The sequence below is a fragment of the Onychostoma macrolepis genome, chromosome 05 (assembly GCF_012432095.1).
Source record: "Onychostoma macrolepis isolate SWU-2019 chromosome 05, ASM1243209v1, whole genome shotgun sequence".
NCBI classification, from domain to species: Eukaryota; Metazoa; Chordata; class Actinopteri; order Cypriniformes; family Cyprinidae; genus Onychostoma; species Onychostoma macrolepis.
Genome location: NC_081159.1, coordinates 8633142 through 8645841, shown reverse-complemented (window position 1 = coordinate 8645841; position 12700 = coordinate 8633142). Strand labels below are relative to the sequence as shown.

At 37.1% G+C, this 12700-nt stretch overlaps 1 protein-coding gene across 1 annotated transcript; it reads left to right on the top strand.

The window, feature by feature from the left end:
• Positions 1 to 139: 139 nt before the first annotated feature.
• On the top strand, positions 140 to 12508 carry nol6 (nucleolar protein 6 (RNA-associated)). The gene is made up of 26 exons (XM_058775030.1): positions 140 to 335; positions 482 to 706; positions 856 to 972; positions 1093 to 1269; positions 1823 to 1991; positions 2274 to 2408; positions 2498 to 2661; positions 3847 to 3967; positions 4061 to 4119; positions 4212 to 4313; positions 5066 to 5181; positions 5266 to 5443; positions 5579 to 5701; positions 5798 to 5946; positions 7210 to 7285; positions 7371 to 7511; positions 7592 to 7709; positions 9270 to 9424; positions 9539 to 9702; positions 9799 to 9951; positions 10030 to 10127; positions 11059 to 11183; positions 11275 to 11361; positions 11451 to 11651; positions 11767 to 11868; positions 11981 to 12508. Exons 1-26 carry the CDS (start codon positions 288 to 290, stop codon positions 12128 to 12130), a joined length of 3453 nt encoding a protein of 1150 aa, XP_058631013.1. The 5' UTR covers positions 140 to 287; the 3' UTR covers positions 12131 to 12508.
• Positions 12509 to 12700: the final 192 nt, after the last annotated feature.

The window sequence follows — 12700 nt, the reverse complement described above, 5'->3', positions numbered from 1 at the left end:
ACAAAAACAAAATATATTTAATATTCCCAGAGAGGCGTCCAGTGTTATCTCTACTGAACTTGATTATGTTTGGAGGCGGAACCAAAGATAAGCAGCCAATCACTAAAGGATTTCGCGCACACGGACCAATCGGTGAACTCACCAATGCAGCCCATATTTAGTGTGTCCCATGAGTTCCCCATGTGAGAGACGCGTTGAAAACTGTAAATTGGAAGAAACTGTAAATTAATGAATTAATGAATTATTTGAATTTACCCTTCTAAAAGCTCACTGTAATTTCTGTCAAAATGAAGAAGAAGAGAAATGAATCGACTGAAACTGTAACGGAAGATCAGGTTCGTGCGGTTTCACGCAGTTTTCTTATCACATTACTTGGCAAAGTTGTATTTCCAAAATACACCATTTTTGTAAATTAACTTAATATATATAAAATATATTCAAAGATTTACTTTTGTTGATGTATATATTTATATACACATAGATGGAGGTAATAGCTAACTCTCAGAATGAAGAAGAAAATGAGAAAAAGAGTGCAAAACGGTCTAAGGACTCCAAACGAAAAGCGAAGGACACCGTGTCAGATGATGGGGTCTTACGGCCAGTCAAGCTGTCCAAAAAAGAGTTGTTCAAAGCCCCAACAGTGGAAGAGCTCAGCCAGCTGAAAGAAGCAGAGAATCTCTTCCACTGCAGCATATTGAAAATGCAGGTTGGAAATGATTTACATTTTACTGTCTCTTTTAAACGTGTCATATCAACACTGAGCTGCTCCCTGCATGACATGCCAGTAACTGTGGATCCTTTAGCAATGTATATTTTTAGCTTTTCTTATCACTGATTCATATTGATGATGTTCAGATGGAGGAACTGCTGAAAGAAGTGGCCCTTAGTGAGCACAGGAAGAAGCTGGTGGGCTCCTTTGTGCAGCAGGTCACAGATTACTTGCAGTGTGTGCCCGAATCTGAAGTTGTGGAGGTCAGAAATCTGTGTGGAATTTCCATCAGCAGCAGCAAAAGTGCTGTTTTTTACTGATACTCTATGGTAGCTGGCAAGTGGCAATATCATTTTTCTTAATGGTTTTCTCTTTCTCTTTAGTTGGATGATATTTCTTGGTTATCAGGTGTTGAAATCCCATTCCTCCTCGTCCCATCGACAGCAAAAGGCAAATTTCACATGGAGCCTCCTGCATCAATCAACCTGGTGGGCAGTTATCCACTGGGCACGTGTATCAAACCCAAAGTCTCTGTGGACTTGGCTGTTACCATTCCAGCAGTAAGTTATACCTCAAAAACAACTTTTCTGCCTGGCTGTCGGTGTATATATATGAAATATATACACGTGTGTGTCTGTCTGTAAATCTGTCTATCTGTCTGTCTATATATACATACACCTGACTGTCTCTCTGTCCTTGTATCTGTCCGTCAAACTGTCTGTCCATCCATTTGTCTGCCTGTCTTTCTGTCTGGCCATCCATCCATACATGGATATGTCTGGCTGTATATATCTGGCTGTATATGTATCTGTCTGTCTATATATAGTCTATAAATCTGTCTATCTGTCTATACATTCATCCGTCTGTCTGTCTGTCTGTCTATATTTGTCTGTCTATAAATCTGTCTGTTTGTCCATCCATCTATTCATGGATATGTTTCTGTCTATATATCCATCCACTTGTCTGTATATATCTATCTGACTATGTATCAACTGTACGTCTGCCTATGTATGTATGTGTCTGTCTGACTGTCTATTTCTCTGTCAGTCTTTCAGTCTAAACTATTGTGCATTAGTTCATTCTGTTACAATATGGTGTATTTTCTCTTTGAAGTCTGTTTTGCACCCAATGGATGCCATTAACCAGCGGTATTCTCGAAAGCGAGCGCTGTATTTGGCTGGCCTGGCGCGGCATCTCTCCTTCGCAAAGTTTGTGGGTTCACTGCACTACTCTTGTCTACATGGCAACCGACTTCGCCCAATCCTACTACTCAAACCCCCAGGTACAATTGTTGTAACAGTAGTTTATGGTACTCATTAGCTCCTCGAATTTTGCATCACATTTATTTGCAAGTGCTTTCATGCCAAAGTATGTATGGCTGTTATTATCTGCTCAAAACATTTTAGCTCTAAAGTTAATTGCTTTTAGCACACCCTTTTATTTTGCTGCGTGGAGTACACTAATAGAAGCAACCTTGTGGAAAAAAGTCCTCCTCAGCAGCGTGCATATATTCCTCTTTGTTTTAAATTGAAGTGATAATATAACCTTTGTGTGTGGCCTTTAGGTAATGACAGCAGTAAGGTCACATTAAGGATTCATGCCATTCCCCCACCGGACTTCCTCAAACCTAGCCGCTTCCATCCTCTGAAGAACAACATCAGGACTGAGTGGTTTACTGGTGTTGCCAATACGCAGCAAGGTAATGAGGAATTTTCTGAGGTCAATCTCAGTTTCATGACTGAGGTAGCAAACAATACTGATAATATTTCTGTCATTTTTATGATGCAGAGAGCAGTGAGCCCCCAACTCCTCATTATAATGGCACAGTTCTTGGAGATCATCTCCCACTGTCACATCTTCAGTTCCTGTCAGCTATCAGTGCCCAGTGTCCTGCTTTTGGAGAGGGTGTGGCTCTCCTCAAAGTGTGGCTAAGACAGCGAGAACTGGACCAGGTAAGACCACATTATTTCTGTGTGTGTTTGTTCGTATGTTCATTTAATCAATTTTATTTTATTATCGGTGTCTCTTTCAAATTCCTTGTGTGTGTGTGTAAGCACTTGGCAATAAATGTTATTCTTAATCTAAAGGTTCTCATTCTAATATTGTAGTTTTAGTAGATAGATTGTATTTAGCTAAAGGGATAGTTCACCCAAAAATGAAAATTCTGTCATTAATTACTCACCATCATGTCGTTCCAAACCCATAAGACCTTTTTTCATCATCTGAACAAAAATTAAGATATTTGTGATGGAATCTGAGAGCTTTCTGACCCTCCATAGACAGCAACGGAGCTATTACAGTTAAGGTCCAGAAAGGTAGTAAGGACATCGATAAGTCAGTGAACCAACCCTGATTTACGAAGCTACAAGAATACTTTTTGTGTGCAAAGAAAACAAAAACAATGACTTTATTCAGCAATTTCTTCTCTTCCGGTCAATCTCTGCCACCTTTCAAGAGGGAGTACCAAGACACGTGTGTGCATTCCTCTGCTTATAAACAAGGCGCAGGGCATCCGGGTTCTATGTCAGAACACCTGCTCCTGCGTCAGCAGCAACACACACATACGTCGTGGTACTCTCGTGAACGTGAGTCAACTGACACGGAAGAGAAGAAATTGTTGAATAAAGTCATTATTTTTGTTTTCTTTGTGCACAAAAGGTATTCTCGTAGCTTCATAAAATTAAGGTTGAGCCACTGTTCCACATGGACTGTTTTACCGATGTACTTACTACCTTTCTGGACCTTGAACTTGGTAGTTACCTAGCTGGTATGCAGGGTCTGAAAGCTTTCTGATTTCATCGCAAATATCTTAATTTGTGTTCTGAAGAGGGGTTTGGAACGATATGAGGGGTGAACTTCTGGGTGAACTATCCCTTTAAGCTGGAGGGACAATGAAACATTTAGCTGAACTTTATCCTCTTAAGTTTAGATTTGTTTGACATTTAATTAATATTGTATATTTGTTTAATGCAATTTTTTCCCACAAAAATATTAAACATCTGCCAGACTGCTTGTTCTTGAAAACTTTTCTTTTTTAAAGATACATTTTTTTTCTGCAGTCAGACAAAAGGAACAAACAACACAAATTCTTTATATATATATATATATATATAATATTGTTTCTGTTGCTTCTTTAGGGTGCAGGTTGTTTCTGCGGCTTCCATGCATCAATGTTAATGGCATATCTTCTGTCCACACACAAAGTGGGCAAAACCATGAGTCCCTACCAGCTGTTGAGGAATGCACTGCACTTCTTCGGTAAGAGAGGTCAAAATTATTTTCATAGCATACTTTGGTGGTTATATATGTGTATTAATCAGTTATATCTGCTTTTTGCTTTCACATTTTCAGCTTCCACAGATCTGACAGAGAACGGTATCACCTTGGCAAAAAACCCAGACTCAAAAGCAGTGAGAAGTGACTCGAGCAGTTATTTGCTGTTTTAGTCAGTTTTGTCTTGGTTGCATCATCATGCTTGTCTTTTTCTTTTCTCCTGCTTCAGCCTTCACTGCCGGAGTTTCATGCAGCATTCTCTGTGGTATTTGTGGACCCCTCTGGGCATCTCAATCTGCTTGCAGACATGACAGCTTTTACCTACAAACAGGTGAGCACCGCTGTAGTATCACTGCAGCTCTGCAATAATGTGATATTCACTTACTTATAGTAATGTAAATTTAACATGTTATTTTAGTAGAATTAAAATAAAAACAATAAAAACAGTCCAAAAAATGAACACAAGTCAGGCCACCTGGCCAGTATATAAGAACTGCATGAGATTTTCTTACCAGTGGAGCAGTATTGTAGTCCAAGATTTACTTGTATGCCACAATACTTCTTTGGGTCAGTTATTATCATTATCAAAAAAAAAAAAAAAATATATATATATATATATATATATATATATATATATATATATATATATATATATATATATATATATATATATATATATATATACATATACACTGTATGTGTGTATGTATATATGTATGTTTTTGTTAATTTAAATAAAATATTACATGAAAAACTAAATGTAAGTTAGAAATGTTTCTTTGGCAAATAACTAAAAAAGATTAAGTATTAAAATTGTGAATACTGAAATAAAAATTGAATGCTAAATAAATATTAGATTAAAATATTAAAAACTAATAAAAATGACAAATGCAACAGCATTACTAATATGAAACTAAACTAAAATGGTTTACTAAAACGAAAATTAAAATTCAATAATTAAAATATCAGTAAATGCTGCAGTAGTGTATTAATAGTACTTGTCATATGTTTCATTAATTTATTGACATGGAAATTTTAATGATTAGACAGCCATAATCTAAATGTTTCTGATTTGTCTGTCAGATCCAGCATGAGGCATCACTCTCTCTGACGTTCTGGGATGATCCAACAGTAGATGGCTTCCAGGCTCTGCTCATGACACCCAAATCCATGCTCAGAACATATGATAATGTCTTTAAGTAAGTTTCTGTCAACACAGACCTGCTGCTCTTTTGTTTTTGTGTTTGTGTATTCTCAAAATCTCTTTCTCACTTCTTTCGTAGACTGGTTAACCTGGTGAAATTGCAGACCTCCTGTAAAAAGCTTTTACTCCTTAATGAGCTCATGGACCACAGCGGGAACTATGTCCTCGCTGCACTTCCTTTCATTTTGTCCCTCTTGCAGCAAGGGCTTGGAGAAAGGATCCACCTTCTGGCACACTCACTCCCTCAAGACCCTGAGGTACAGTAGATTCACTACCAATAACATTTCCTTTGGTTGGTCAAATTGTACTGCATAGGACTGGCTGGTGCACCTATCAGAGCATTCCTAAACAGTCTGTATATGTTGTTATAATCTGTGTAAATGGTTTTGCAGTGGCCATTGGACAGTGCACCTCCTAAGCACAAGGATCAGCCGCCTCTGAGCATTGGTTTGCTGCTGAACCTTGAACATGCTCTCTCTGTTCTCGAGAGAGGGCCGGCAGCAGATAACCCTAAGGTAAACTAGCCCACATATGCACAGATGTCTTATGTGTATGTGTCTCACAGTTCTGTAGCGGTGTCTGAAAACCCTCTCTGTTGTTGGTGTTTGAAGGCAGCTGAGTTCCGGCAGCTGTGGGGCTCTCGCTCAAAGTTGCGGCGCTTCCAGGATGGAGCCATCACTGAGGCAGTGCTGTGGACAAGGAACTCCATCTCTCAGAAGAGATTCATTATACTGAAGATCATTATTCACCTGCTAGAGCTGTACGTCTCTATTCTGGCTGTTACTTTACTTGAATACACTCTTTAAAGGTGTATTAAATGTTTTAGCCAATTCACAAGTTTACTTTAGTTTATTTCAGTTCGTGTCTGCAGAACAGTTGTTTTTATTGGGTGTTTTGATTATTCGATTTATTAAGTAGCAACCTTAGACCCTGTTTTTAATGTTTAGAAATTATATTTTTGGAAATTTAAATTAAATATATATTGTAGGTGGAAAAAAAGTGCATAACAGAATTGCTGAAACAAAAAATACTTCAAATTCAAACTAAAACAGCAAAATAAAAAAAAAGCTCAATTCAAAATATTAATAAAAGGGTGGGTTTCTGTAGGTTTTAAAAAGGTCTTCAAAAGTATTAATTTGCCCTTGCGTAATTTAAGGCCTTAAAAAGGTCTTAAATCAGAGCAGAAAGGCTTAAATTCAAGTCATGGAATTCTCTGGAATTCCTCTGTATTTTTGTTTTCCAATACAAATATATCCTTAAGATGCATTTACGTAAGATAAAAATGGGGGGAAAACCTGAGCAAAATGAGTTTTTTATTTTTATATACAAGTTTTTATTTTTAAAAAAATTAATATCTGTCAATCGGGGTATATAACTTGTTTTCCCTTTGAATTAAGTAGATTTTTTTTCTGAGCCTATTCTGGGCCTTTTGTAAATCATTTTGCATTTCTCAAGTAAATGCTTCTCATTTTGCTTCTTAAGTAAATGTATCTTAATTTAAGAAACTTTAGACATTTGCACTGGAAAACAAAAGAACACAGATACTGTGGAAGAGTATCACTTTTTTCAGCATGATCAGAAGGTACAGTAAAAGTTATTAACATGCTAGTAGTTGGGAGCATCTTCCTAATACATTGTTCTTTTTAGTTATTTACATTTATAGAGAACATAACATATTGCGTTTCCTTCAGTTTATTCCTAAAGTCTTAAATTTACCTTCATAAAATCTGCAGAATAGTATGTAAATAATACTTAACACTGATATGTAATAAAATAAAATGGATATCAATACCGAAGGCACCCAAATGAGTCAGAATCGAATTAAATTGGAATCAGCTCAAAATTAAAGCTTATAAATCTCAATTAAACTGAATATTCATTTCAAGGTAGTACTCTGGAACATTGTAGTTACTTTTTATTTTTACCGTTTTGTTTTCCAAGCTTTTCCTTGACTCATTTTTTCATTAACTACATTCTCATAGAAATAAAAAAAAGTGTTATTTATTGTTTTCTTTCATTCTAGTCATGCAGATATCCCCAAATCATGCGTCATATTTGTTGGTGGACAGCTGGATATTGTCATTAGACGTGGCATTGAGGTACTTTATAGAAGTGAATGTGGTACTCATTATATGAAGGTTTTGATTCATCTGCCCAAGTTCATGGTGTGTCTTTGTCCCCCAGAACCACACTACAGGAGAGGAGGAGAGTTTGGAGGTGGTTCAGTCTTACGATGATCTGAGCAAGAAGCTCTGGCAGTTGAAGGATCTGCCACTGTCTATCACGTCAGTGCAGGGTGCCCACCAGGCCTTAAGATACACACAGGTCAGTCACCTCCTCTGCTATATTCAGTTGTGTGATATGTTCATGTATATGTCTTAATTTTCCTCATTTGTCCTCTGCAGGTTTTCCCACCAGTTCCTGTGAGGCTGGACTATTCATTTTTTGACAAAAAGAAGAACCATCTTGGATTAGTGCCAAAGGAGGACAAACCTTGCCCTTGCTACATAGCCCCTATTAAAGGTAATGTATTTTTAAATGTATTTTTTGACTTTTTTAAATGTATCAACACATCTAAATGGCATAGTTTCTCATAATTCTATGATATAGAATAGATAGATATACTTTAAAAGTTCTCCTTATGTGTTCCACAGAAGGAAATCATACCGGTTTAGAACAACATGAGTCAATAAATGTTAGCAGAAGTTAGCGTCACCCTGATTCCCTCAACAACAACAAAAAATATTTGCTTTTTTTTTTTTTTTGTTTTTGTTTTTTGACTCTGACTTTTGGATTATTGCTGAAAAACTAGTAGAAGTTTTCTAGTAGAAGACCAGTAAAAGTTTATAATTCTTACCAAATTTATTCACCCACAAAATCTTCACAAATGAACACAACTTCAATGAATTTTGAAACCTAAATACAATCGGTAGAAGTAAAAAGCTAAAGTTAAGATATGAATAACTACACAGTCGAATGACCTTTACATCTCCAACACTAAGCTTCTGACAAGTAGATTTCATATAAAGATTAAAAGACAAGTTGGAAAGTTTAAGTTTGAATAGTTTGCAAGAATTAATGTCTTAAGATCTTCCGAAATTTTTAGCACGTTAAAAAATAAATATGACCTCACGTTGTGTCAAACGTTTACACACTGCTTTCGAAAATTTTGTCCGTCATAAAAAATTCAGATCAGGTTAGATTTTCTGTGTTTTCGCATCCATAGCAAGCAATTTGATAGGAAAGGATGGCAAATAGGAAAAACTGCATACGAAAATTTTGGGTTCAGTATGCAAGGACATTTAGAATAAATTGTGAATATTGTATATCTTGAGCTTGTGTTCAACCACAGACTCAATTTCAAGCATTAAATGAGTGGGTGATTTATGATTTGTGTTTTTTTTGTTGTTGTTGTTTAGTGTGTAATGTTGCTTTTAGAGCACATGCAATGTCTGTGGTTATGACACTCAAAGTTCAATGCAAAGTGAGATTTTCTTTTAAAGAAATCGCAGTTTAAGGACTATAAATAAAGACTACAACAAGCTTCTTCCCTGGTTTGTAACCCCTATGTTTACATAAACCCATGCAACTAAGAGCCCATGCCGGAAGAGTGCGTAACGTTTCCGGACAACGTGAACTAGACGGTTAGTGAATCACAACACATTGGGCCAGCTAACCAGTCTGAGCCCAATTGTGTATTTCTGAGGGAGGGGCTTCATAGAACCAAGAACTCAACAGACCGTTTTGACGAGAACGGGAACAGTGGTGTTACCCGTCTATAATAAAGTTAAAATATGTGAAAATAATATTTTTTAAAACTAATGAATACATGTTCCACTGTACCCCATAAACACGATCGATCCTTCGAAAAAAGTTGATCAACTGCCCCTAAAATCCATTAAAAAAAAAAAAATAAATCTGTTGACTTTGGGCTGATGAAAAAAAAAAAAGATCCAAACCCCTTTCCTGCAGCACTCTTATTTTGGGTTGATGTTTATTATGTTTTGAGCACAACTCCACAGATATAACTTATTTGAATATGCTGTTATCTTTCATCCCCATTTGCCTTTTGTTTCTCTATAGTCATTGTTCATATGGAGGGAAGTGGAAAATGGCCCAGTGAGCCCATGGCAATACGCCATGTTAAAGCTGCCTTTCACATCTGCTTGAGAGAGCTGCTGTGCAAACAACACAATTACAGATGTCATGCCACACCTGGCTACCTGGATGTGTGGAAGGTGACATGCATTTATTCATATTTCTGTTGTTTTTCACATTTACTATACTAGTAAATATGCTGTCCAAATGAAGTTCCACACACAATCAACATAATTTCATCTTCATCCATTCAGGATGGGCTAGTCTTCCGAATCCAGGTGGCATATCACAGAGAACCGCAGATCCTGAGGGAAAGCCTGACCCCTGAGGGAATGCTGATCTACAGGGACAACGCTGAGGCCCAGGCGCTGGAGCTGGAGACCCTGCATAAACCTTTTCTAACCAGCACCTTGCATGGGTACAACATACACATATACATAAACATGCAGAACACACTCATCCTTGTCTTGGCAAAGGGCTTGTTTAGATAAATGTATGACATGTTACATATTAGGCTCCAGCAGCAGTATGGGTGTTTTGGCGTTGTGTGCCGCCTGGCTAAACGCTGGTTGGCATCTCAGTTCCTGTTGGAATATATCCGAGAGGAAGCAGCTGATCTTTTGGTGGCTTCACTCTTCCTACATCCTGCTCCCTTCACTCCACCAAGGTAATTTGACCCTCTGACTCTTGTAATCATCATTGTATGGTGTATATATACATATAGTGACAACACACCTTTTCACAGCTCTCCTCAGGTGGGGTTCCTTCGCTTCCTTCATTTGCTTTCCACTTTTGACTGGAAAAACAATCCTTTGATAGTCAACCTCAATGGGAAACTCACAGGTAAGCTTCACCTTGGGTATTTCATGTTGCTTTTTAGGGCTTGCATGACTAACCAATTTTACTACTTTAAGAAAAGTTGTCGACCAGTCAGCGGGTGAGTGTTTACTTTAAATAAATTCAGTTTCTGCTGCATGGAAAGGACGGAGAAGGAAAACCGTCTACTGACAGGTTCATGTCATGAACAGCGCAAAAAAGAGTCATGTCCCAGTCACTTTATAGTTTTGATGGGCCTGGTGAGGTTTGCTTATAACATGCATTTGTAATATACACTAACGTTCAAAAGACTTTTAAAAAAGTCTCTTATGCTCACCAGGGTTGTATTTATTTTATTTAAAATGCAGTAAAAAGTGAAATATTGTTACAAATTAAAATTGTAACAATATTAAAATACTCTTGTATTAAAATGTAATTTATTATTGTGATGCAAAGCTGCCATTACTCCAGTCTTCAGTGTCACATGATCTTTCAGAAATCATTCTAATATGCCAATTTGCTGCTCAAGAAACATTTCTTATCATCAATGTTGAAAACAGTTGTGCTGTTTAATACTTTTGTGGAAACCGTGGTACATTTTTTCAGGATTTTTAGATGAATATAAAGTTCAAAACAGCAGCATTTATTTGAAATAAAAAATTTTGTAACAATGTAAAAGTCTTTGTGTTTTGAATTAATGGAGCCTTGGTGACTAAAAATATAAATTTCTTTTAAAAGCAAATACTGACCCAAAAAACTGTAGTGACAAAATTGATTTCTCAGCTTCATTAGGAACCAAGAAATGTCCTCTTATCATAATGTGTAGAACAAGCCCATCTGAAGTCATTTGATCCATGACTAGTCGACACAGATCTAACACGCTGACAAGTAGCTGAACTAATGATCTGTGCACTCCCTGAAACATCTGTGGATACTGAAATGACTGTTTTTGTTTCAGCTGCTGAACAAACCGATATAAAGAATGACTTTGTGGCCTCTCGAGAATCTCTTCCCACCATGTTCATAGTCACTCCCAATGACAAGAAGGTCTCTGTTTGGACTAAAGAGGCTCCTTCTGTGCAGGTTTCACAGATCCAGTATTCTCAAATTCTAAAATAGATTTGCTGTATGTACAGTGTGTATAAACACAAGTGATGTTGTCTCCTCCGTATAGATGCTCCAGCATGCCGTCATGTTGGCAGCAGAGAGTCTACGTGTTTTAGAGACTCAGCTTGACTCCGGTGAAAAGCAGGACATGCGGGTCAGTTCCTCTATATTCCGCCTGTATTATGCAAATTTATGCAACTCTCATCTTTTTGTCTTTAAGCTCACTGTTTCGTTTGTTTCTAGGTGGCATTTCGACCCCCTCTGGAGGCTTATGATGTTCTGATCCACCTCGATTCAAAGCAGGTTCCTCTGTTAGCTAAAGCTGTGGATCCTCCTGCCAATACCTTCCAGCGAGGCACCGAAGCAGAACAACCGTACGCTTCGGGAGGAGCTCTGCCAGTCATAGACTATGATCCGGTCCGACTGTATCTGTCTGAACTCAGGGTTTGTGTGTTTTTATTCACTTTTGCTAAATCTTTTCCATTATGCCATGTTATACTTAAAATACCACATAAATTGGATCAAATCTATTTTATACCAGTTCTCTTGTGAATTTTAGGAAGCATTTGGAGATCTGGCTCTATTTTTCTACGACCCGTATGGCGGAACTGTCATCGCAGTGCTGTGGAAGCCAGCTGCCTTTGAGCCGAAACCCTTTAAGGTTTCTCGCTTTTATTTAATATGACCCTGAGTAGGGTTGGCAGAATTTAAGTGAATTGAGTTACAGTGAAGATTTATGGCACCTTCTTACTTCTGATTTTCTGTGTTCTCAGACATCTTTAATGAACGCCCGCAGGGTGGAGGTGAATGACGATGTGGCAACCACCGTGCCAAATGTAGAAGCCATCTTGCAGGATTTCCGTATCACCGGGGAGGGTCTCGTCAAAAGATTGGATCTGAGAACAGAAAAATGGGTTGTCTAGGATCTGGAAGTAGTTTCTGTAGGAATAACTGTTGATCTGGATGTTGCAGTGTGTTTACTTCTACATTTCATGTACTCGAATTGCTTCAATTAAATTCTCTGTATCTGCCTTTTAAAAATATTGTTATACTGTATTATTTTAATCAAGTAATAACAAAATGATGTCTTTTCCCTTTATAAAATGAGTTGTGACAAAAATGACCATAAAGGCAAAATTATTGCATTGCGGAAAATTGAAGAACGCAGTATTTGTTGTCCTTTTTGTTGTATTTTCTCACTTTTTCCTGACATATTTTTTAAAAGAATTCTCTGCTCACCAGTGTCCACAAAACAAAAATACAGTACAAACAGCAATATTGTGAAATATTAAAATTTAAAATCAAATGTCTTTTAATGTTCTCTTTTTTGATGGAATATATAGTATATAATCTAATATTATTTGTAATTTATTATTTTAATATGTTTTAAAATGTAACTTATTCCCATGATGGCAAAGATGAAGTTTCAAGCTGATTATATATTTACATTTACATTTAGTCATTTAGCAGAGGCTTTTATCCAAAGCTACTTT